This window comes from Abrus precatorius, unplaced genomic scaffold, assembly GCF_003935025.1.
Source record: "Abrus precatorius isolate BTA unplaced genomic scaffold, Abrus_2018 Scaffold2, whole genome shotgun sequence".
Lineage (NCBI taxonomy): Eukaryota > Viridiplantae > Streptophyta > Magnoliopsida > Fabales > Fabaceae > Abrus > Abrus precatorius.
The window spans coordinates 37471269-37495784 of NW_020874362.1; the positions used below are offsets into that span (position 1 = coordinate 37471269).

A 24516-nucleotide genomic window follows, 5' to 3' on the forward strand; every position below is an offset into this window, starting at 1 on the left:
GAGCCCCTTACTCAAGATGATTTTGTTAAGAATATGGTAAGGAGCATGATCTGTCATTCTACCTTGCCAGAGTCACTCTGGAGAGAGGCTCTAAAGACTGCAGCTTACATTCTAAATACAGTGCCAACAAAGTAGCTGCCAAAACGCCTTATGAGCTTTGGACTGGGCGAAAGCCTAGTCTTAAACATTTTCATGTGTGGGGATGTCCAGTTGAGACAAGGCCTTATAGGTCGAATGAAAAGAAATTAGACTCCCGAACAGTTAGCAACTACTTTATTGGTTATTCTGAAAGATTCAAGGGCTATAAATTTTATGATCTCATACTAAAGACAATTTTTGAGACGGAAACTGCCACGTGCTTTGAGGATATTGAGTTTGGGGGGAAGAATAAGGTTAGGGACTTTGTCTTAGAGGAAGAATTGGTAACAATTCTAGAACTGATTCAAACAGTTGCTTTTGATAAAGAAAGTTTGGAACCTCCATAGGACATTGTTATTGAGCCCCTTACTCAAGATGATTTTGTTAAGAATATGGTAAGGAGCATGATCTGTCATTCTACCTTGCCAGAGTCACTCTGGGGAGAGGTTCTAAAGACTGCAACTTACATTCTAAATACAGTGCCAACAAAGCAGCTGCCAAAACGCCTTATGAGCTTTGGACTGGGCGAAAGCCTAGGCTAAAACATTTTCATGTGTAGGGATGTCTAGCTGAGGTAAGGCCTTATAGGCCGAATGAAAAGAAATTGGACTCCCAAATAGTGAGCAACTACTTTATTAGTTATTCTGAAGGATCCAAGGACTATAAATTTTATGATCCAACACTAAAGACAATTTTTGAGACAGAAACTGCCACGTTCTTTGAGGATATTGAGTTTGGGGGGAAGAATAAGGTTAAGAGCTTTGTCTTAGAATCAGTAACAATTTCAGAACCGATTCAAATAATTGCTTTTGATAAAGCAAGTTCGGAACCTCCACAAGACATTGTTATTAAACCCCTTACTCAAGATGATTTGGTTGTTCATGAAAAATAAACTCAAAATCCTCAAGAACGTGTTAATCATAAGCCAATACCTTTGCAGAGATCCACTAGAGAAAGAAGAAATGCTATTCCGGATAATTACATAGTATTTCTTCAGGAACATGAGGAAAATAATGATATGATAAAAGATGATCCAATCAACTTTCGTCAAGCCATGCGTGATTCCAATTCAGAAAAATAGATTAAGTAATGAATGAAGAGTATAAGTTCATGCAAGATAATAAAGTTTTGGGGTAACTGATGACAGTTACCAATACAAGAGTTATGGTCTCCATTTGTAAAACAAGTAACAACACGTAGAGTTCTTTCTCTATTTATCCTCATAAGAAGAGAAACCTAAAAAGGAAATCTAAGGTGCTCTATATTTGGAAGATCAAATACTCACTGTCAATCTCATAACCTTCATAATTCCTAATGACAAATTCAGGTTCCGCATTCTATTTTCATCATAAATTGGAGTATGGGTTCAATAAAAAATCTATTATTATACTATAATTTTATTCTATATAGATAATAACATGTGATTAGGCATAATTATTGTTTGATAGAAAGCTCAATAAATGAAATATGTTGTTATTTTTGACTCATCTTAAAATATAAGATAGGTTAAACTCAACTTAATTTTTTTTTAAATTAAAAATGAGATAAATCAATTAATTTAACTCATTTTACTTTGTGAAGAGTATGTTTCTAATACTCTTCTATTATATCTTTATAAAATATTATTTTTATTATAACTGTGCTTTAAATAAATAATGTATAATAATATTTTTATTTTTATTTTTGTATGAGTTAATTTTCAGCAAGCAAATAAGATAAATAATAAATCTGCGTAATGGAAAAGGTAAAAAAAAAAAACGTCAATCAATTTGAAAAGTGAACCAAGTTTTGTTGTTTAAACCGTGTATTATCCAAACAGATATTTAAACGGTAAGCACATATAAGTAACACTAGGAAGGTTGACTGGTGCTACTAAGAAGAGGAAGGAGGGGGAATTATCTGTTTTCAATGTTGTTTGGATTGCGAACATGGCTTTGGCGTAGATTCCAAGATCACTGATCACTCTATAAGTAGTTTTCTAAATTATTTGGTTGAAATAATTCGAAGATGATGAAAGGAAGGCTTGGATCAGGAAAGAATTGTATTGATTACAGAATGGTAGTGGCAGCGGTGTGGTTATGTGTTTGCATAGCAGCAATTGAGTGCGGGGTAAGAGTGACAGAGGCAGAGGACCCTCGGTATTTCAAACCCTTCAACGTGACCTACGATCACAGAGCTCTCATCCTCGACGGGAAGCGTCGCATCCTCATCTCCGCCGGAATCCACTATCCACGCGCCACTCCCGAGATGTGGCCTGATCTTATTGCCAAGACCAAAGAAGGTGGGGCAGATGTAATTGAATCTTATGTTTTCTGGAATGGCCATGAGCCTGCCAGAGGACAGGTACCTACCTTCCCCGTCTCTTCTTTCTTCAACTCTGTATTTATTAATATTCAATTATTAATTTCTTTTTCCCACTTCCACTTGTGCAGTATCATTTTGAAGGGAGATACGATCTTGTCAAGTTTGTGAAGCTAGTTGCATCCAGTGGACTCTATTTCTTTCTCCGTATAGGCCCTTATGCGTGTGCAGAGTGGAACTTTGGGTCTCTGCCTTTTCTCGTATTATATCATCTCAGTATTTTTCGTTTTTTAAGTTTTAATTTTCCATTTAGGTAAACCACTTCGAAAGGAGAACATGCATTCTTTTCTGGCCAAACAAGTCCCATATTCTATTTAGATTAACTTGATGATAGTTAATTACTCTCACTTCTAATATCTAATTGAAAGTCATTATTCTGATGTAAGAGATGCACATTGCCCAATGCATTTTTGATATAAATACAGTCTCAAGTCCAAATCCCATATGAAAGACTAACACTCTTCCTGTGATGTAGAACTTGGACCGAGCCTGTTCGCAAAAGTCAGCATAGTATCATTGCCCGTAGAGCCTCATGGCTCATTGATGATCCAAAAATCTGTGGCCTAAGACTAGTCTAATGCAAAAAAAAAAGGGAAAAAAAAAACTTGATTAAAAAATTGAATTAAAAAAGAAGAAAAGAGGGCTCAAATGTTCAATGAGAAAGAAACAGTGGCCTAAGACCTAAGAAAAATAAAGAGCTCATTGAAGAACACCCAGCGACCCATGACTTAAAACAAAGAACTAGCAGTAAAAATTTAGTGGCCTAAGACCTGAAGTCTAATGAAAAAAAGGAAAAAAGGGCTCAATGAAGAAGACTGAGGCTTATTACAATTGGACTAAAGAGGGGGAGTGTTAAAAATACAAGAAGTTGTCAGAGAGAGTTGGTTTAGGATTGAGTGACGTGTTTGTTTATAAAGACTTCACTATTTAGACTCATGACCCTCTTGTTTATATATCCTTTTAACTTTTAGCGCAGTTGTGACTTGTGTTTAACCTTTAGATTAGGTTCTGATAGACTGATACAATTTTAGAATTTTGAGTGAGTTCAATCCAAGAGTATGAAAGAGAGTGAACTTAAGTTTGAGTGATCTGTCTAAAAGCCTCGACTATTTATCATATAACTTTTTTGTTTATAATATATATCCTTTAACTTGTTAATATACCAATGTGAGACTTTGTTATTTAACATTTTTGGATATTACCCTATTTTATAGCATCATCATCTTGATGATATTTATTTGTTATTTGTTGAAGTCTGTATATAGTTAGAAAAATATGCATTGGGATTTCAGATTTGGTATTCCTGCTGCACCCTTAGTTTCATCTATTTATCTTGTTCTATTTGTGTTTAAGTTGTTTAGTTATTTCTGCTCTCAAGTATTTTATACTCACCCATGGTTTATTTATTTCTTTTTAGTAGTGCTCATTTTTCTTTTTTAAAAAATAGATAAATATCTGATAGCTTGTTCCTTGATTTTTGGGCTATGTTTGCAGCGGTTTCCCAGTGTGGTTGCGTGATATCCCTGGTATTGAATTCCGGACAAACAATGCACCTTTCAAGGTAGAGAATACTTTGTTAGATTTGGTTGGCATTAATTATTTTTTTTGGGTTTCTTTAACATATCTGTAACCTTTGTTTCTGCTTCTCCTTTTGTATTTGTGATTATTCTATTTATTCAGTTTATTTAGCATTCTCAGTTTTGGACTACAATTAACTTGACAAATAGTTTTTCTGGTTTGCACTTAGCACTTGTGCAGCCTTGCAGGAATTCATGTCAAATATCATTTTTATTTTATTTTGTTTTATTTTTTTGGCTACTGCACCTCAATGTTTATGCTGGTACGGGTAGGATTTCTTGTGAACTCTCCTAAAATCCCCGAATAAATGATAGTGTTTTTTTGATATCTTAATTTTATATTAACTTCTGTTATTAGATTTGGAAAAGATTGTCTTAATATGCTTTTGATCAACCTTTTTTTCTTAAAACACAGGGGGAGATGAAGAGGTTTGTCTCGAAGGTCGTGAACCTGATGAGAGAGGAAATGCTGTTTTCTTGGCAAGGTGGACCTATAATTTTGTTGCAGGTTGGAAGAAAGTGTGGAGTTTGGACTTTATTTGCATTAGTTGATTTTATGTTTCGTAATTTGAAGCATATTCAAAGTCCTGCTGGGGTATCCAAAATTGACACTGAAAATTACAGTTGTCGCTACATTATCGTTTTTCCTTATTGCACTTGTGCTTCTTTACTTAGTTAAGTTTTATTTTGGTAGTGTTAAACTACTTTTACCAGATTGTGGATATGTCACTTTCTCTGGATTTGTCTCTTATAATTTCTTCAATTTCTATTGGAGTCGCCTAAATAGGTTATTTTAAATAATGTGTGACATACTGCATGGTTGATAAAGGCAGGTAATAGTTCCCAGATATTTGATATATTAATAGAAATTGTAAGTGAGATTTTAATTGTTGATTGACTTGATTCTTGTTAAATGCTTCATTTCAGTATTGATGTATTTAGATTATAAGTTCCATTTTCAAATTACTTAGTTTTCAAATTAAGCTTTAGATAATTGTGACTATGCTTTATCTTGTTGTCTTGGCATTAGCACATGCAACTGTCAAATTTGATGCTTCCCTTTGAAGAATGCAATGTTTAACTTAGCATCTGACTGGTTTTTATCAGATTGAGAATGAATATGGGAACATTGAGAGCTCCTATGGCAAGGCAGGTAAAGAGTATATTAAATGGGCAGCTAGGATGGCTCTAAGTCTTGGTGCTGGTGTCCCATGGGTCATGTGCAGACAACAGGATGCTCCATATGATATTGTAAAATATATCCTTTTCCACAATTGAAAAGAGCTGCTATTGGTGTTTACCTATACTTACTAAAATAACATTAAGTGTTCAGGACTTTCTAATAGATTATTGAAAAATAACAAAAGGAAAACATAGTTAACATTTTTATTGTTTAAAAAAATTAATGACTCAAGTAGTTAATTAAATCAATTTTGTTTTCCACAGATTGATACATGCAATGCATACTACTGTGATGGATTTAAACCAAACTCTCGTAACAAGCCAACAATGTGGACAGAGAACTGGGATGGATGGTATGAACAACCATATCCTTCAAGGGATTACCTTTTAATGAGCAATAATGGTTGTAGAAGCTGCTATCGCGGCTTAGCAAAGCGCATAGTATATACCTATGTGAGCAATGGTATTCAACAGAGAGAGAATAGTAGCTACTATGATATGGAGGCTATTGGTGGCCTATAGCCTCCATAACATAGTAGCCGCTATTCAACAATAGCCTCCATAACATAGTAGCTGCTATTCTCTCTCTCTTGGAACCCTACCTTCAATCATATCTATTGGCTCTCTACTGAATTAGACCTCTTTGATGTTGCCCACAAGTAGTGGCCTTTGGCAGCAACTCATGGCGTGGTTCTCTCTTCTCTTTCGTCACCAGCAGCAACATATTTAATTATTTATTTGCCTCTCTGTACTCTATCTATGTGTGCATGCTTCTTATATATATGTCTATGTGACTTGGGAGGCAGACAGAGGGAATTCTAATTCTATATATTATATCTTTGATATGTCATTTGCTTCTTATTTCAGATCGTCCCATGGTTTTCTTCCTATTTTCTAAGCAGAATTGTGAACTCCCTTGTTTGTTTTCTTTGCTTTTGTGGCTGGTCCCTGATTTTCCATGGTATCATATTTAGGGGGTGCTGCTCTGTGCCACATTCTACCATTACTTTGCTTTTTATATATGTTACACTGACTTGTTCAGTAATTTATGAAATTATCATGTGGTTAGTTAGGAAAATATCATGATAGTAGGTGTTGAAGTCCCATATCAACTGTAGATATAGCTAAATAAAGGCTTATAAAAGCTAAAGGCAATTCTCACCATATGAGCTGGCTTTTGGAGTTGAGTTAAGCTTAAAGCTCAAATTCAACACTAGGAATGTAGTTACTTGTTGGCTCACCCAAAGTAAGGGACTAAATGGTATATTCATGATTATATAGTTCATGACAATATAAATACAAGTTTAGGAGTCAATATGATAATCTTTCAGGTAAGCCAATATATTTGTGTTCCATGCTTCTGTGTGTGTGAGCATGGGCATGCATATATGTGCAGTTGCATGCATCTAAGTGTGTTGAACTGTTGATAAAGAAATGGAAGTTAAAAGAAATAATCTGTTGATAGCTGATTTGGTATTTGTTGTGAAAAATATTTTTATTGCTTTCAAATGACTTTTAAAGGTATACACAGTGGGGTGGAAGATTGCCTCATAGACCTGTTGAAGACCTTGCATTTGCAGTTGCACGGTTTGTCCAACGTGGAGGGAGCTTTCAGAATTATTACATGGTATCATAATTGAAGAAATTTTTATTTAGACTAGCAGTTCCATTTTGGCTTCTTTTCTATTCTAAGCTAATGGTTATCTCATGGAGGATTATTGTCTAATGTTTGTAGTGGAGGGCTTTATTACATTTCTGTTCTTTAACCACATTTTGTTCTGTATGTTTCATGCTTCTGCTTTCCCGTTCTCTATCTCCTATTCATATTTTTTATTTTATTTTGAAATATCAAATTGAAACTCTATTGTAAGTTGTGAATGGCCATTACCAGATTACAGGCATAAAAATCTTCTGTCTTGAAACTGAAAATGCAGAATAAAATCCAATTAAAAGTTGAAGGAGTAGAAAAGAGTAAAAATTTGGATAGGTATAAACAAGTAGAGGACTCAGCGAAGGGATGCTGTGGAGAGGTAATATACAACAGCTGAGTATCCTCGTAGAATAGAACAATGGAAGTAGTTTGATATTAGCTGTTGTTTAGAATTATATTTTGAATTGCTAATGTAACCATGAAGAGATGTAGCATGTCAACAAGTGAAAGAGTCGTATCATGTCAAAAAGAGGTGCAGCATGATTTTAGCTATTTTTGGTACTAAAAATATGATTAGAGGCACTTGTATGAAGAAACCATTGTGGGTTAGAAAGTGAAAGGATTTACTGAAAAAAAATCCACCAATGGCATCAAGACTTGAGTCCATACATACTCTTCAAGCAAGGGAACAGATAAAGGTGGTTGTATGCTTGTGAAAAATGAAGGTTTCAGGTGTTGGTATTTTTAAATTTAGAAACCATTTATATGGGACTGGTGAAAAGGGAGAAAAATTATAAGGTGACAGAAGGCCTCTTGAAAAGAAGAATCCCCCATGTACATTCCTTTCAAAATCTGTTTCAAGAACCACTACCCACTTTTAAAGTGACCAAGAAAGAAAAGGAATTTAACATTGATGTAGGTCTTTATTTTGTCAATGCATTAAGTGTCTTATTTTGCTTTTGCACTCTATGGGATGCCTTATCCTTTTTTTAGTACTCCATTGATTTGTTTATGATTTATTTTCAATAAAAAATAAACTTAAAACTCAGTGTGATTGTTTCTTTTAATCACCTTATATTTATGAATTTGAGATTTAGTTATGATGAATATATTACATATTATACTCTACATCTGATATATGTTATGGTTTCTGCATCTTGACAAGCCTTTTTATGTTACAGTATTTTGGTGGAACAAATTTTGGTCGCACTGCAGGGGGACCTTTGCAAATTACAAGTTATGATTATGATGCTCCAATTGATGAGTATGGTATGTAGAAGAAAAGCACAAGACTTTGTGTTCTTTAGATGGTTGCCTGTGGGATTCATATAGGCTGTGGCTGTTGACACAGTTGATGACACTCAATCATCGATCCTGGTTTTTGTAGGTCTGCTGAGTGAGCCCAAATGGGGTCACTTGAAAGATTTACATGCTGCTTTAAAGCTTTGTGAGCCTGCCCTGGTGGCCACTGATTCGCCAACATATATAAAACTGGGCCCAAAACAGGAGGTTTGAGCCTAGCCTGAAACAATCACTTCATAAAAATTTCAAGCATTATGGTTACCTGAAATTTGTAAAAACTGAATATTTTTTTCTTAATAATGAGTACAAGGTGATTAGAGATATATATAGGGAGACTAATAAAATATTTATGGGATATAGTCTTGCTGTCATAATTATAGGTAAATAAAGAAAACTAAGTTACAAGGAAATTGTTAGAAATAATGTAATTGTAGTAATAGGACAGATCATAAGCTTTCTCAAATCTACCTTAAAAGCCAAATTGCTTCTTCCAAACTTCCAGCATCATGTACTACCTTGTTAGTGTCATCAAGAATTTGTCTACTTCTAACAAAAGCACACTGATTCTCAGAAACGGTGCCTGAAAGGCCAACTGGGAAGCAATAATTTTTTTATCTTAAAAGCACTAGAAACTGGTTTAATGTGGAAAAAATCTTTAACTTTGACCAACCTGTCCCCTTTAGGAGCAAGAGTAGAATTCATACAAGCTCGTTATATTTGGGTTCTGAGAGTTCATAAAAGAATGAATGCATCTTATTTTTACAAGAACAGTAGTTAGTAATAAAACTATTTTCTGTGATCCTAGTAATCCAATTCTATTGTTACCTTACAACCATTATTTCCAAAACGACATTAATTATTGTTATCATTCCTAACAACTATATTTAATCTCTTTCTACTGAAATAGACATTTATAATTAACTTTTAATCTGTTTTTTACACAGTGATAATGCCTGTGGAATTATGAATATTTATCTACATTGTAAATTACACATAGGTCTTAACAAGTGCATGTAGTTAATCCCACCTAGTGGGATAAGGTTTTGTCATTGTATGGAAATTATATGAGCGGTATTTCTTTTTGTCCAAAATCTTTTTGTTCATCAATTTCAGGCACATGTGTACCAAGCAAATGTTCACCCTGAAGGATTAAACTTGTCTCTGTCTGAATTTCCTAGCATATGCTCAGCATTTCTTGCCAACATCGATGAGCGGAAAGCAGCAACTGTGACCTTCCGTGGTAAAAAATACACTATACCTCCATGGTCTGTCAGTGTTTTGCCAGATTGCAGAAATACAGCTTTCAATACTGCCAAGGTTGGTTTATGCAGGGTGTTTTGGGGTTCAAAAAATTTGCAAGACATGAATTTGTGACTAACCCACTGGCACCAAGGCAGATCAAATTTAATATTTTGTCAATGAATAATTGTTTTACATGATGGATTTTTCCCAATATCCAACCTAGGATTGAAAGTTTGTATAGATCTCAAAATTTTTTAGTCCAATATCTTTTGTTTTTGTACTACTTCGAAAATTGTCTTAAAATTAGTGTATAATAGATTTTTGAAAGAAACTGAAATATCAACTGCTTGATTATATAAATATACTTACACAAGTTTTGTAAAATTTGACATGCTAGATCTACATAATAATTAATTAGTATTGTAATGGTTAGATAATTAAAATAATTTTCTGTAAGAAGAAATTCTATAAAATGATGACAAAAGTTACAAAGAGAAAGGAGGATAAGGAATCCTCTACAACAAAGTTCTTGAATTTGAACTTGGAGCATAACTTAATCCTAAAAACTAGCTCGTATAGTGAGAACTATGTTAACCTTTATAAACTCTACTTTGGTCATATCTATAATTGATTTGAAATCTCAACCCACACCACTCACACAGGATTGAACATTTATAGCACAAAAATTGTAGGATTGACTTTTTTTGTTTGCACTACAAAAGTTGTGAAACCACATACATTGTATTAGAAAATCCATGGGAGTAGGTTAATAGCACTTGGAAAATCTGTTGGTCCAAGTTGATATCTTTTATAGTTGATGGTGACCCCATATCAGTTTTACAATTGACCTTGATACCATCTTGAATTTAGGATTGAGTCTAACTAAACCCCAAAAGTTGCTTATAAGGTGAGGATTATTTAACTTTTATAAATTTTATTTTGACCTTATCTGTAGTCTGTGTGAATCCTCAACAAAAAGATTAGAAAAGAAAAAAATCAATACACCAAAATTGCCTAATCCCTCAACATATCTCAACATAAACAATACACCAAGATGATTGTTTTTAAAATTATTATTTTAAAGGAAGGTGACACTTTAACAAATTTCAACTAAACCATTGATATGGCAACATAACAACTTGCATTTTATAATTTCTATATTATAAATAGATGTTTGAAAATGTCTTTTGAAAGGTTAATGGTCCTTTTATAGAACACTTGAATGAACTATAATTCTTAATTTTTCAGCCAGAAGCTGCCTCTTGTTGAATTGCATTTCCTCAAGTCAGACAACATCGGTGACTTAAGTAAGACTGCAATTGCATTTTTTGCTATAACAGTTTCAGAGCTTCTTGTTTTCTGGCTCATATCAGACCTATCAATGATGATTTCAGACAAACTGTTATCTCCGTCACCTAACAAATCTCCATGATTGCTCTTTTCTATAATAGTTGAAGAAAATACAACACACTTAGAAGTCATGCTAGATTTATGCCCCCAAACAGTATCCAGCAGATCCTCAAGAGACCCATTTTCCACAACTTCAAAACTAATTGAAGGGAACTGCCTCATAAGCAGCGTGGATATCATCTGCTTGGTTACTGTTTCATTCTCCCACAAACTACTAAGAGCCTGAGATATTAGAACATTCAATTGATAAGAGGATATGCAGGCCTTAAAAGAGGAATTTTCACACGTGCTACCAACCAACAATTTCAGCAGTTCATGAGGCAACTGGTTAACACACTTCTCAATGAATGACGAGAAATCCCCATAACCAAGAGAATCAAAGTTTTTCTTACCAAACTGCTCAGCCACCCAAGTTTCACAGTTGCAAAACTTCCTCAAAAACATAAGTCTATCTTGCACCAATGAATTACTGCTTCTATATATTTCATTATCAAGGTCAAAATAGGTTCCAATCTTTCTGATGACATCAGAAGAAGAAATACCTGTGAAATCCAATGAAGGCTGCAACATCAGCCGATAGAAAAGATGGCAAATATAATATGGAAAACCAAGAAGAAATAAATTACACAAATAATGCTCATATCCTAGGGTTAAAAAGGAATTTCTTAAGTACTCATCAAATAAACTTTAAATCATGAACACAAAACCATGACAATAAATATAGGTATATAAATCTACCCATAGGATTGAGCTGTATTACGTTCCAATTGCAATTTATTGCCATATTTGTGGAACGGCTTGACTAGTTAAAATTCTTTAAAATGGAAACTAATGTATAAAAGAAAAAATATCACCAATATTAGAAGATAACTAGAAATTAAGTCAGCCAAAGCTTGATTTATAGGCAAATAAACTCACACTTTGTATTCTCTGCGTTATCCTTTGTTATGTTTGGTACATTTTCCAAGTTAGGTCCAACATCTATAATCTTATATTCAGAACTCTTAGTTGGTGAGTGAGTTAATTCAGTGTTGTTGATAGCTTGGAAGGTATCATAGATGCTGTTCCACATTCCAGATTTGATAGATGACACCTAAAACAATGAAAAATGAGAATTTTTCAATAGATGATAATTTCCAAAGAGATTTTCAACCATCAATTCCAACAACCTGTGAAATTCTAAAAACAAAAAAAGCTTACAGCCAAGAACACAACAATGACTAAGGCGTTTAGATGAGCTTATAGAGAGCTCACTTGACATTATGAAAATAGATTATGATTCTCATAAGCATTTTTTAGTTTTGTTAGAATGTAAATAGCTTTAGCCGTTACAGATTATTAGAATGTAAATAGTCTTAGCCGTTACAGATTTTATTCCTAATTATTAGGTAAAATTAATTGTATTTGATTCTGTAAATGAATATAAATATATACTGTGTGATCTGTGTTAGACACACAACATATTCATCAAACACAATCTTCTATAAGTTTATTTCAAGAAGCTTCATAGTGTAACTTATCAAAATAAGCTCTTTTTAGATTTTTCCAATAAGTCCTTGTTTTATCCATGTAGCCAACCCAATCTAATGAGGAATGGCCTTGTTGTTGGACACTGATTGAGCAATGCTCAATAATTGTCATATGGGTGTTGAAGGAGTGCAAGTGTCCAACACATGCTTGACACCCCCAACACCGCAAGAAACAGTGATGTCAGTGTCCATAAATACTAATTTAAGCACTCAAATGTTTATGATATCCTCTATTTCCCTCCCTTAAAGGCCCAAACTGTCATTCAACCCAAAAATAATATTGGCTCTTCGGAAAAGTAATAGATAACAAATAAGGTAATTCCCTTTCCGTTCAATATATAATGGATATATCAAGTGAGAAGGTCTTTTTTATATGAGAATGAGGGGAAAATATTGACTATTAGATCTTACCATAATTGGTCAATATTAAAACACAAAAATCATGTAACTTATTTAAATTGTCATGCAGTTTTAAGTAGCCTTTAATCATCACCATTTATGCATGATTATATGATTAAAATCTTCTCTCACTACCATATAAAAGTAGTCCTTAATCTTCACCATCTATTCATGATTATATGATTAAAATCTTCTCCTCTCACTACCAAATAAAAGTAGTCCTTTCACTAGATACAAGGGTTTGCTAATGTACTCACACTAGTTTTTTAGAAACATGTTAGCAAGTTATAACATAAATTTGGTTAATAGTCCCAAATATATAATTATGTAATATCATAATCGGTCTAGAAAACAAGTTAGAGTATTTAGCAGCCATGCATCCATGTTGGTGTGTGGCAGGTAGGGAACTTTATCCTGCATAGTTGCTACAATTCCAAAATGTGTACAGTTTTATTTTCTAGCCAAGTCAGAATTAAGGAGAAAGTAAAAATAATACAACTAAATAAACTACAGGAAAAAAGTAAGGGGTAAAAATAGCATTAGCTGGGCCTGGGTGTGAAACAAGTTAATATTGGCCCACTGACAAATAAAAAATGGGGCTAAATCAACAAACAAAAATTAGTGCTAAATTTAAAATGTTAATCACACTATAAAATTAACTAATATGCCATCAAAGAATTAATACTACACTACATGTGTAAAGGTAATACAAAATTGATAAAAAGGAGCTTACAGCAGCATTCAGTAACCCAATGAAAGGATATGATGAGAGCATCATTCTGACTTTCCTCTGTCGCCGGGGTTTTACTTCATAGAATTGAAGCATCCTCTCCAAAACCTACATATTAATAGTGATTTATGTGTTTGCACATCTAAAACAAGTACACAAGAAGAGCTTCAAGACTATTCATAACTGAAGATGTAGATGAATAAAAATTCATAGAAGAGTATCTTTCTTCCTAAAGGAAATTTATTAAACAAGAGAAAGTAGGGAGTACATGAGAAAGGATAAGCCATCCAACAAGAGAAGGAGGAAAATAAGAGAGAAGGGAAAAATGAATCGTTCAAGAAAAGCACATCAAAGACACAGAATATAAAATAAATTCTTAAAATATGCATAACTCATGCACCACAAAGGATAGAATGCAAGGACATTACTGCATTCCAAATAAGTGATGAACGCTAATAATAAGAAATTTATTCTGGCATTTCTCTCCTTCAGAAGCCACCAAATCACTCCACACATAGAAAACCAAGAATAAAAAAGCATTCATTAATCCTCCAAACACACCTAAGATACCATGATAAATTGCTTCAAACTCTCTAGACAAATCCAGTTCTCCCCAGAAATAATAAATAGTCTATCCAATTTGTTTGCATGGTCAACCATGAGCAAAACACCAAATAAAAGCTAAAAACTTAATTCCATTTCCACCCCATAACAAAATTAAGCCAACCGTAACAAAATTAAGCCAAAGAGACACCGTCAGAAATAAGTACAGCCTGCTTCAACCAAATGCACCATAGAATTGCATAAGATGTATTTTACTATTAAGAAACTTCTAAAGCTAAGAGGTCTTAGCACAAGGTTCATTAACCTAAGGAGAATTTAATGTATTTTACTATAAAAAAACATACAGCGATCAACAGAAAACCAATCAACTGCTTCACCTGCTGCATACCATAGGAAAGAACTAAAATGAAAATGCTTTTATTAAAAGCAGCAACAAAGAAACATTTGAAAAAAAAAAAAAGTCAGTGCATAACTAATTTTAACATTCATTTTTTAATCTTTACTCCTCATCCTTTTTTAGGAAAGACACACTACCCTTATCAACATTTAAAATGAAGCTTATATCCTTGGATACTTAATAGAAATACAATGGAACTTCTGAATTCCACCCACAAGCTCAAAAATGCAATGGCACATTCATTCATGTTTCAGCTTAACATGATTTTGGGAAAAATAAAAAGATTCAATCAAGCCTAACTAATTATATTTTTGCAAATCTCCATATTGCTAGTGGCGATTGATACTCAAACACACAAGACACAACAATAATTCACAACAAAATGAAAAAGAAGAGAAATACTCAAAGCAATGGAGCATTATGTAAAATCATATAATTTTATCCCAAACAGAGAAAATGAGCCTAGCTCTGGGAAGAGGTGTGGAAGACTTTATTACAATAAAAATTAAAAAGTACATTATTGTCATCTGATTTTAGTGATCTTAAACACCTACCTCATCAACCTTGTACTCCGAACATGCCTCCTTCCAGGTTGTGACAAACATCTGCAAAGACTCGTTAGTAATGGAAAGATCTTCGCACATATTGATTGATACCTTGGATGTGTTACCATTCTCCTTTGGGGCAGCAACAACTTGAAATTTGTTTTTCTTAAGCAATTTAGAAGGAGCAGATTTTGTAGAAGTTACATTTTCAGATTTTCTTTTTTTCCTAGGTGGCTCATTAAATTCTTTTTTAAGGTTCCTAAGTGAGTTTCCTTGCATATCACCCCTAACCCCGAGTCGTGCCATCTCTTCAGTTGCAGATGGGTAAGGACAGCTACTCACTCGTTCTGAACTTTTGGCAAATTGTGATGATGGATTTGACCAGCTGCCCATAACAATGTTATTATTTTCATCATCTGTAGAATTATCACTATCTTCATCTTCTGAACTTGATGATATAAATCTTATATGTTGTCCGCAAAATGACTTTTTTACTGGAGAAAAAGACTCAACACGCTGAGTAATGGCATTAAAACGTTCATCTAACTGCTTTTTTTGCGAGTAAGAAATGGGACACTTCCTGAATTTCTCATTTTTCATTTTTAATGTCTTCAAGCACTTCTCTAATGTTGATTGCTCTAAATTTCTAGCTTCTCGTATGGCAGATATGTACATTCTGCAATGGTAAAATCAGTAATTTGAACAAGAAAGCCTATTCAAGTCCAAACAGAAAACAGATAACAAACTCCCTGACAAATATAATTTGACAAAAACATGAAAAGGGCAGAAAGAAGCAATGCGACTTCTAGACAAATACGGTTCTAATTCTGCGTATGCACAGTACACAGCATTTCAACAAATCGTAGGAGGAAAAAGACAAAACATACCCCAAGTTCTGTATTCGAATCCCGAGCCACTCCTTGCATTTAACCGACCGGTTCTTGGCAACAAAATCCAAAAAGTGTTCAACCTTGATGACTTCATTAATCTTAGAAGCATCTAAAAAGTGGCTTAATAACTGAATGATCTCCTCACTGGTTATCTTAAACACTTGGGGTACATCGGAGCGAAGGGAAAAGTAATGAATAACCAAAGGGTGTCGCAACAGAGGTCCCAATCCGAGCTCTTCAAAGCTATCAATACCCTCATTCTTGCAGATAGCCACTTCCAAATCATATACGGAAGTGATCCTCCGAACCCCAACAAAACAATGGACAAAAGCATTCACCTGCACACCAAAGTCGAATTAATCAATCAACTTAATCACTAAATTAATTTTGAAACAAAATACCCAAATGAGTGATGAGTGATGAGTGATGGCATATTAGACCTTCCCTTCGGTGATCATCAGGCGGTGAAGTGATGGAACTTGCTGCATTTTGATGCCCAAAGAGTTCCATGAATCAACCTGCAGCGTTAAAAGAGCGTTCTGGGAGACCTTCCATGCGGACACGGATTCGCCGGCTGCGAGAAGGTCGTGGCAGGCGTTAGCGGCGGCACGGTCAGCTCTGTCGATTGCGAGTTTAGGGTTTGGGGAGTGATGCTGCTGCTGAGGAGGCCAATTTGGAGGTTGAAAGTTTTGGGGAGAGAAAGAGTGCGGTGGTTGAAATAAGTATATGTTAGGGTTTGGGACATTAGAGGGATGCGGCGGCGCTTGCCGAGGGCCGCCGCCAAAGCGCGGTTGAAGGCCGTACATTCGCGGGAAAATACGAAGCGAGAGTGAGAGTACACACAGCAGCTGTGAAATCGAAACACAGCTAATTGCTATGATTATTATTTATTAGTACAGTTGTTTTGTTATGGCGGTGGAGTGTAGTGGAACCTTGCTTCGCTAATGGACTATCCATTTGCCCGGCCCAAAAGGAATCAATACTTTTTATTTATTTTCTTTTTACACTTCTTTTAAGAATTTTTTAACTTCTCTCAAAAAATAATTACAATTCTGAAAATTAAATTCAAAAAATTTAAAAAATAAATAAATAAAAATTAAAAAATTATAATATATTTATAACTGAGAGAATTTATATTCTTTTTTATATGTAAAATAATTATGACTATTAATTTTAAATTGATAGATAATGTAATTAATAATTTAGTTAACATTTTTTTATTTTTAAGATATTAAAAAAATCATAATTATTAATTAAAAAATATAAAATATTCTTTATAATTTATATATATTAAGTTATATTTATATATGTAATAATTTAAAAATAAAATTATAAATTTTAATAAAAACTTATTTTATTTTTTAAAAATATAATTAAATTGTTAGTAATTAAACTACTAAACACGTGAATAAGTTGATAGAAGTTGTATGGTTTAACTTATCTTTCAATCCAACATTTATATTTAGTAGTTAGTTAATAGATAAATATATTTTAATTATTAAGATCGACATGTATAAAAGTTGTCAACAAATCTATGGCTATAAAAATATTAACCTATTAAGTAAACTTATTTTATCATTTATGGAAATAATAGTGTTCAAGAACTAACGTAAATGATTTTAAATCTCTAAGAAAATTAAAAATTTATTCTAACAAATAATGTTTTAATTGTTAACTTTTAATGAGATTGACATTGAAAATGAAAATAAATATAAATTAAAAAAGTTTAAGTATTAAATGACAATAAAAAGTAGATAAATAAAATATTTTTTTAATTTTTGAATCTAAAATGGTAAGAAAAATCATAAATTTAATTAAAATAATATAATATAATTAATATATATATATAAATACTAATATTTTTAACTCATGTTTTATACAAAAGTATTTTATTAAAAATATAAATTTAAAAAAAATTAATGAATTAAATATTTATAATGTATATAATTTATAAATGAATAAATTTAAATAAAAGATAAATAGTCACAGTAAAATTTTACAATAAATAAATATATGTGTATATAAAAAAATTATACTTTTTTATCTGAAGAAAAAATTAACAAATAATAATTAATAATTTTTTTTATATTTTACATCTTTTTAAAAACTTATTTAAACGTAAATAAATAGTAAGAATAATATTATTTTGATTTAATAAATTATAGTTGTGCTTGTAATGCACATGTTGCATAGAAAAATATTATTTAAAATTAAAATATTATTAACAAATAATAAGCTTGCAATAATAGTTAGTTATTGTAAAATTTATAAAATATTTACAATATATTTATTATTTATCATTCACTTTATGATTTAAATATCAATATGAAACTATTAACAAAAATGTTTATGTGAAAAATATATTATATATGTGTCATATATAAATAATATTATTAAAAAAAGTCAATCTCATATAACTGTGTAATAATTAAATTGAATTAGCCTATTTAAACCTTATAAAATAGTAAATAAATTTTTCTATTAAAAATATAAATCAGAGTAAATATTTTGGTTTACCTTTATTATTAAATATATTTTTATATTAATTTTACATAACTTCACTTAAATAGTATAATAATACAAAAATTTAATACATAGTTGTAGAACAAAGTTTAAGTATATATATATATATATATATATATATATATATATATATATATATATATATATATATGTGTGTGTGAATATGAAGCAGCCTATCCCATTAAAATTTGTAAGTATTTATCTATATCCATACTCGTACTTATCTGAACGATATGATAATTCAATCTCATTAGAAAAAGGATAGCGAAGACCAGGAGTCCAAAGAAGAAGCCCAAAGACCTCGAAAGTTGCAGATAGCAACTCCGAGCCGTTCAAATGACGATTGGTCAGGCATGTACGCGATGAAAGCTTCAAGCTCATGGTGTAACATTGCGAATGGGGATCCCTTCTGATCCTTCAAGAACTTACTTTTCGAAGGAGAAGCACATAAACCATAGGGAGGGTAATCACTCAATTCCCTGTTTAAGGGGGATTTCAGTGATATGATATACCTAGTCATTATATCCTCATGTAACAAGTAATATTCTACTCATTGTATGTAAATTTTATTGGTATTCCATTGAATACTTTACCTATTGTCATCTCTACCCTTTTCTCTCCTCTAAAATTTATATTTTCAAATAACCTCTTATATTCTTAAAAAGAACCTTAGTTTATTTTAGCTTCTATTAGTAGTTTAGAATTACATTTTATAAAAAAAAAATTAATTATTTTAATATTTTTTTCATTTTTTTTATAATTTTTATTTTATTTGATAAATGTAATCTTTCAAATAAAAAAATTGCCATTAAAAAAGTCATATGTTGGTATGGGATTCAATTTATACTCTAATTAATCAAATCTATTTGTTTGCTCATAAAAAATTGATATATTATCTAAAAAAAAAAAAAACTAAACTAATTGAATACAATTGATAAAATCTAAAATAAACCACAAATTTAGTTATAACCAGTTCACATGATATTTAACATTAAATCAATTTAATTTAAACTGTAAACACTCCGACTCACGATGAGCCATGATAACACAAAATAAAAGTGCCAGTGAATGATTTTTCAACTAATTTAATTATTTTTTCTCTTTATATTTTAACTTATGTGTGATTTAATTTTTTCTAATTTTAATTACTTAATTTAATCTCTCTAGTTTTAAAATTACTTAAATAATTCTCTTTTTTCAATATTTCATTCAATTATAATAAAAGTGTGACCTGTTATTAATTTATATAATTTAGTAACCAAAAACTAATAAAATACTAAATAAAATATAGTAAAAGCCTTTTGTATTCTTTTTTATAAATTAATGATATATTATATATTTTTGATGTTATTGTTAATTATTGAATAACAATTTAGAATAAAATTAAATAATTAAAAAATAAAAAACTAAATATGAATAACTATAATTAAAGAGAATAATATAAAAATATTTTAAAATATTAAAATCACTTATAAATGTGAAGAGTAAAATTGTAATAGTATCAATATTGTGAAGGTGGTAGAGGCTTTAAGGGAATAATTTATTTTTTTCGAAAGCATGTGCTTTATTTATGTTTTTCAAGATAATGCGTTTCTAACTTGTGTTTCATTTATTTGCTTCAAATACACCAGTTTATGTAAACAAACAACAACAATAACTTAGATTCAGAAAGAGGGGGAAAAAAAAGAAGGAAAAATTAAGCTAATAATTTACTCTAACCCACTATAAGCTAGCCCATATTGGCCGGCTAAGTTTAAATTTAAGTTAAATTAAAATAAAGTTAAAATTCTTCATATTTAGCCTACACTTTTTAGAGCCTTTTATGGATCAAGTCAAAAGGTATTTCACCATAGCTTTCAATGTTCATCAACAATATTTGAGGCCAAAAGAAGATTGGCATTATGTAAGACATCTTTTTATATTAGTTTTACATCATCTTTATCCCTAAAAACTTCTTACTCGACAAACAATATTTCCTGTAATTATAAATATTTATATTTAAAAAAAACTGATGCTTAGTTTTTGATCATTTTTCTTTATTATTATTACTAACATGCCCTTTAATTTTAAAATTGCTCTTATATTATTTTTATCTACATATTATACTCTTAAAATTACATTTTCCCATAACATTGAATATCTCTTAACATTTTCAGAAATTAATACTGATGTTTATTTTAACAATGTTTACTAAAACAAGGATCCAAAGGAAAAGAAATGTGCAAACTTAACATACATGTTTGTCATATTTTTCTTTATTCCCCCTCCATCTTATATAAATATTTCTTATGCACTTTTTTATTTGTTTTAAATTAATGTTCACATTAAAATATAAAAATTATATTAATTATTTTTCAATAATACTTTTACTTATTAATAATAATTTTTGCTAGCTAATTACTATAATATTACTCTAAAAGTAATTATTATCAACAAACCATTGTATTAAATTTAACAATTTTAAAAGGATTATTTTAGTAAAATTAGTTTATTTTACCACAATAATTGATAAAACTAATAATTTTCTTAAAACGTGTATATCAGCAGTAAGTGAAAGACATGACATCTAAAAGGAGACAAAAGCAGCATATTGTACTAAAGCCTACAAAATTTATTCTGCACTGCTGATAAATATAATAAGAACACAAACCACTGGCTTAAGGGGCCAAGCACTTCAAAAATGAAGTGAAACTAGATCTGCAATAGTACAATTTACACGGATTCGGTAGTTCTAGTTAGTATAAAGCATCAGATAAATTGCTTCAGAAACTCTGTAGCTACGAGCCTCCCCCGTGTGTTGACCGACATTTTGAGCTCGCTTATCTCCTTATCAATATCCTGTAATTTGAGGGCCATTAGTATACTACAAAATTGCCAACAATTCAACAAGGTTAAAATAGAAGAGAGAAAATTTTCAAGATTAACAGTATACAATATATAGTACAACAGACCAATGAAATTAGGCACTTTAAGGTCGGGAAGGTTATAGAAAAAGTAAACCAGAACATCATCTTGCTCTGATCCATATTATCAGTCCCAAGTACCAACCACAAGTACCAGTACTTGGTCAAGAAAAGCTGCAAGCAAGCCACTAATACACCTTATCACATTTGAAAATTGACACACGTGGTATATTATCTAATAAAGAACATCAAAATATTGTTCTGCTTTATTTTATTTTTTATGTTATGCTATTCTTTGCACCAATTACCCTGGGAGAATCATGTTCCACAGAACCTTGTGCCAATGTTTTCTTAATGGTAGAAAGTCCAATCTATAGCATCCAGGTAAATGACATTTCAAAGTCTCCATAGTCACTCGACAGGTCATACAATATCCACTAATTTATATAATTACTACAAGCCACAAAGTAAAATGCGTTATAGGGTCAACATAATTCTTGCCTCCATAAATTGCACAATAAAATCTATGAGTTTGTGCTTCTGCATCTCCTCACAGTGGTAATTTGTTATAAGGAAGCTAATGTCATATCCCTGCCCAAGAGAAGCAACAAAAAATATGACATTAATGGTCACTGAGAAGTTAACAAGAGAAATGAAAGTACTTGAATTAAGAAATTCTGTCTTCTACCAAGTGAATGGAAAAAATATCAAGACTCATAAACAGCATGCACAGAATAAACTGCATTGCTGTGATTCTCAGTAATATGTTGCCCCACGCACTTACATTAATGCAGCACAAAATTTTAAAAATGGCTTATAATAAAAAAAATTAAAAACTATGCAGTATATTCTGAATATAAATGAGTGCCAAAGTGTAAGGGAAAAAAAGGAATAAAATAAAATAAAATTAAAGGCTAGGATTATTTGCAAGTCCCTATTTTATCACCTGCCAAGTGAATTGTGTGAAGAGGATTTCTTTCACCTTATAATCCAAGCTCTACCTAGGAAATGAATAACAACAGTCCTCAATGTATGTTCTATGCTTATTTGTTTTTGTCTAGCTTATGTAAAAATGACAAGGCATCAACTGAAGCACAACCTCAGAAACATGCAACACACATCTAGGAAGCAACCTCAACAAATACTTTTATGGTAAAAACATTTCAAAGAAATATCATGCAAATTTATCACTCTTTCCTGCAGCTATGTACCTTCCCGACAGATGTCCAATATCCACAGTTAAATATTGCATTATTTAATAAGAAAAATTATCACCAGACACCATTGTCAAGCTGAAAAAATAAACTAGTTTAATGCAAATAGTTTTAAACCTGCACAGGCTTTCTCCTCAGTACTTGGAAAGCCTCAGCTCTCATTGACAGAAATCTTAGAAATTTTTTTGTAAGTATGTTTTCAAGTTCATCAGCCTGCTTCACCTGTACAGGATTAAAAAAATAATTACAACAAGGAAATAGAGACAAATAATAATGAACATTGGTATATTTCACATTGAATCTGATGCTTAAAGCAAAATCTCATTCAAAGATTAGTTTGATAATATGCTGATAAAAGTAAATTGTGAAAACAATTTACCAATTACCACCGTCAGACAATTGAAGTCAAATGGAAAGACATGTTAGAGCTACTTTGAACACATTCAAGAAGCTTTGGTTTAAGATGAGAATGCAAGAAAGTTCAACTAAACAGAATGAATGGATTATTTAATATTAAATAAATTACACACATTCAATAAAAAAATATTATCCTACAAACTCTTATTAGAGCACATTTGACCCTAGTATTTTCATTGAACCATGCATGAACTTCTCCCCTTTCTAGTTAAATGAACAGTCCCGTTGGTGAACATTTAACATATTTTTAACTTCCAAATTCTCATATCCGCATTTAATTAACTAAAGGAGAAAATTTGATATTTTTTTCTCATATTTTTAATTAACTAATGAACATTCTCATATTTTTAACATATTTTTTTCTCTTACTTTTGTCAAATTTTACTCTCTCTCTACCTACCAATTCTCCGTGTAGCTATTCCAAACTTCCAACGCACAAACTAGAACATGTTATAATACTCATGAGACGTAGAGACTACATCAATCTGAAGTTCTACAACTTGTTAATTAGAGAATGTCAATAGAAAACTGTAAAAAGGAAAGTTTAATCATAAATTCATAAAAAATATTCTGAGCCTGAATGAACAATTCATGTCTTAAAGAAACGCCACAAATTTAATAGCTTACAATTCATACCTTGAGACTTATCCGCAATGAATTGATGGATGTTTCTATTAAGCATTTTTCAGCCTCATTTCGGCATATCAAAACCTGTAACAACAATTGCACACATTCTTTAAGTATATATCACTTGGAAGGCAGAGTAAAAGAAGAAATGAAGGCACAACGGGGACGATAAGAGTAAACTTAATCCCAATGAAAAGAAACAGTTAGCAATTAATGGTGCAGAAGAGCACGATCCGAGAAATCTTGATGAGTGGAGCACAAAACATATTTTGATGCTCATCCTAATCAATAAGTAAAAACTTGAAATCGAAAATGGAAATTGAAATGCAGTGTATGATGATAATGGATCTTACAGGATTGAGGAGGAGTTCGGGGCTGGTCCTGCAAAGTGTTAGGAATAATGAATTAGATGGATGGTTTCGCAATATGAATACGAATCAGATTCTGAAAAGAAATAAGGAACATACTTGAGTTCGACCTCAGGTTTGTTATGCCTTTCAACTTCTTGACAGGGGAAGTTCTGAAGGCACATTGCAGCCTCCAGCGTGTTACGAATACAGGTCAAATATAATCGCAACGTGCTCGCCTGAAATTTTTCAACACAAACAATTAGAGACACTCTCTTCCATTACGATTCATCAATCAGAGACACTGTTTACCATTAGGATTCACTTGTCGATCACAATACACCTTCTTCGTTACTGATCCAAATCCAATAAGTAGAGTAATCGTAGTGTGTAAGCCACGCCCTAACCTCACCCCTTTCCATCTTTCTTTCAAAACCTCGTTTTTACATTTATTTTATTTTCTCCGTTTCCCTTCCTTCTGCGTCTTCATTTCTTTTCAGGTTAAATTTAAATCATTTTCACTTAACCAATATAATTCAAATATGTCTTCGATTTGATTTTAATTACA

General features: G+C 31.7%; 3 protein-coding genes across 3 annotated transcripts; 1 reads left to right on the forward strand and 2 right to left on the reverse strand.

Moving 5' to 3' along the window:
* Positions 1-1996: 1996 nt before the first annotated feature.
* On the forward strand, positions 1997-9585 carry LOC113859986 (beta-galactosidase 9-like). The gene is made up of 10 exons (XM_027492626.1): positions 1997-2481; positions 2571-2683; positions 3994-4060; positions 4492-4584; positions 5184-5327; positions 5523-5611; positions 6780-6885; positions 8091-8178; positions 8297-8418; positions 9325-9585. Exons 1-10 carry the CDS (start codon positions 2146-2148, stop codon positions 9583-9585), a joined length of 1419 nt encoding a protein of 472 aa, XP_027348427.1. The 5' UTR covers positions 1997-2145.
* Positions 9586-10689: 1104 nt separating this feature from the next.
* LOC113859987 lies at positions 10690-16789 on the reverse strand. The gene is made up of 6 exons (XM_027492627.1): positions 16358-16789; positions 15915-16255; positions 15037-15703; positions 13525-13629; positions 11782-11956; positions 10690-11405 (listed from the first exon to the last, which is right to left on the reverse strand). The coding sequence occupies exons 1-6, from the start codon at positions 16721-16723 to the stop codon at positions 10690-10692; spliced, it is 2370 nt and encodes a 789-aa protein (XP_027348428.1). The 5' UTR covers positions 16724-16789.
* Positions 16790-21064: 4275 nt separating this feature from the next.
* LOC113857833 (actin-related protein 2/3 complex subunit 4) lies at positions 21065-24429 on the reverse strand. Its single transcript, XM_027490064.1, has 7 exons — positions 24261-24429; positions 24069-24187; positions 23955-23982; positions 23611-23685; positions 22675-22779; positions 21845-21934; positions 21065-21278 (listed from the first exon to the last, which is right to left on the reverse strand). The coding sequence occupies exons 1-7, from the start codon at positions 24261-24263 to the stop codon at positions 21189-21191; spliced, it is 510 nt and encodes a 169-aa protein (XP_027345865.1). The 5' UTR covers positions 24264-24429; the 3' UTR covers positions 21065-21188.
* Positions 24430-24516: the final 87 nt, after the last annotated feature.

Bases quoted from the DNA above. Each gene is read 5' to 3' on its own strand.
- LOC113859986 (XM_027492626.1), top strand. From the start codon at position 2,146: ATGATGAAAGGAAGGCTTGGATCAGGAAAGAATTGTATTGATTACAGA. The intron at 4,585-5,183 runs GTTGGAAGAAAG...GGTTTTTATCAG, and splicing joins GACCTATAATTTTGTTGCAG to ATTGAGAATGAATATGGGAA. The intron at 8,419-9,324 runs GTTTGAGCCTAG...CATCAATTTCAG, and splicing joins AACTGGGCCCAAAACAGGAG to GCACATGTGTACCAAGCAAA.
- LOC113857833 (XM_027490064.1), bottom strand. The intron at 21,935-22,674 runs GTTTAAAACTAT...TCTCTTGGGCAG, and splicing joins TGAGGAGAAAGCCTGTGCAG to GGATATGACATTAGCTTCCT. The intron at 21,279-21,844 runs GCAAGAATTATG...CTCAAATTACAG, and splicing joins TTATTGTGCAATTTATGGAG to GATATTGATAAGGAGATAAG.
- LOC113859987 (XM_027492627.1), bottom strand. From the start codon at position 16,723: ATGTACGGCCTTCAACCGCGCTTTGGCGGCGGCCCTCGGCAAGCGCCG. The intron at 15,704-15,914 runs GTATGTTTTGTC...TTACCATTGCAG, and splicing joins ATTCGAATACAGAACTTGGG to AATGTACATATCTGCCATAC. The intron at 11,957-13,524 runs GTAAGCTCCTTT...TCATTGTTTTAG, and splicing joins TTGGGTTACTGAATGCTGCT to GTGTCATCTATCAAATCTGG.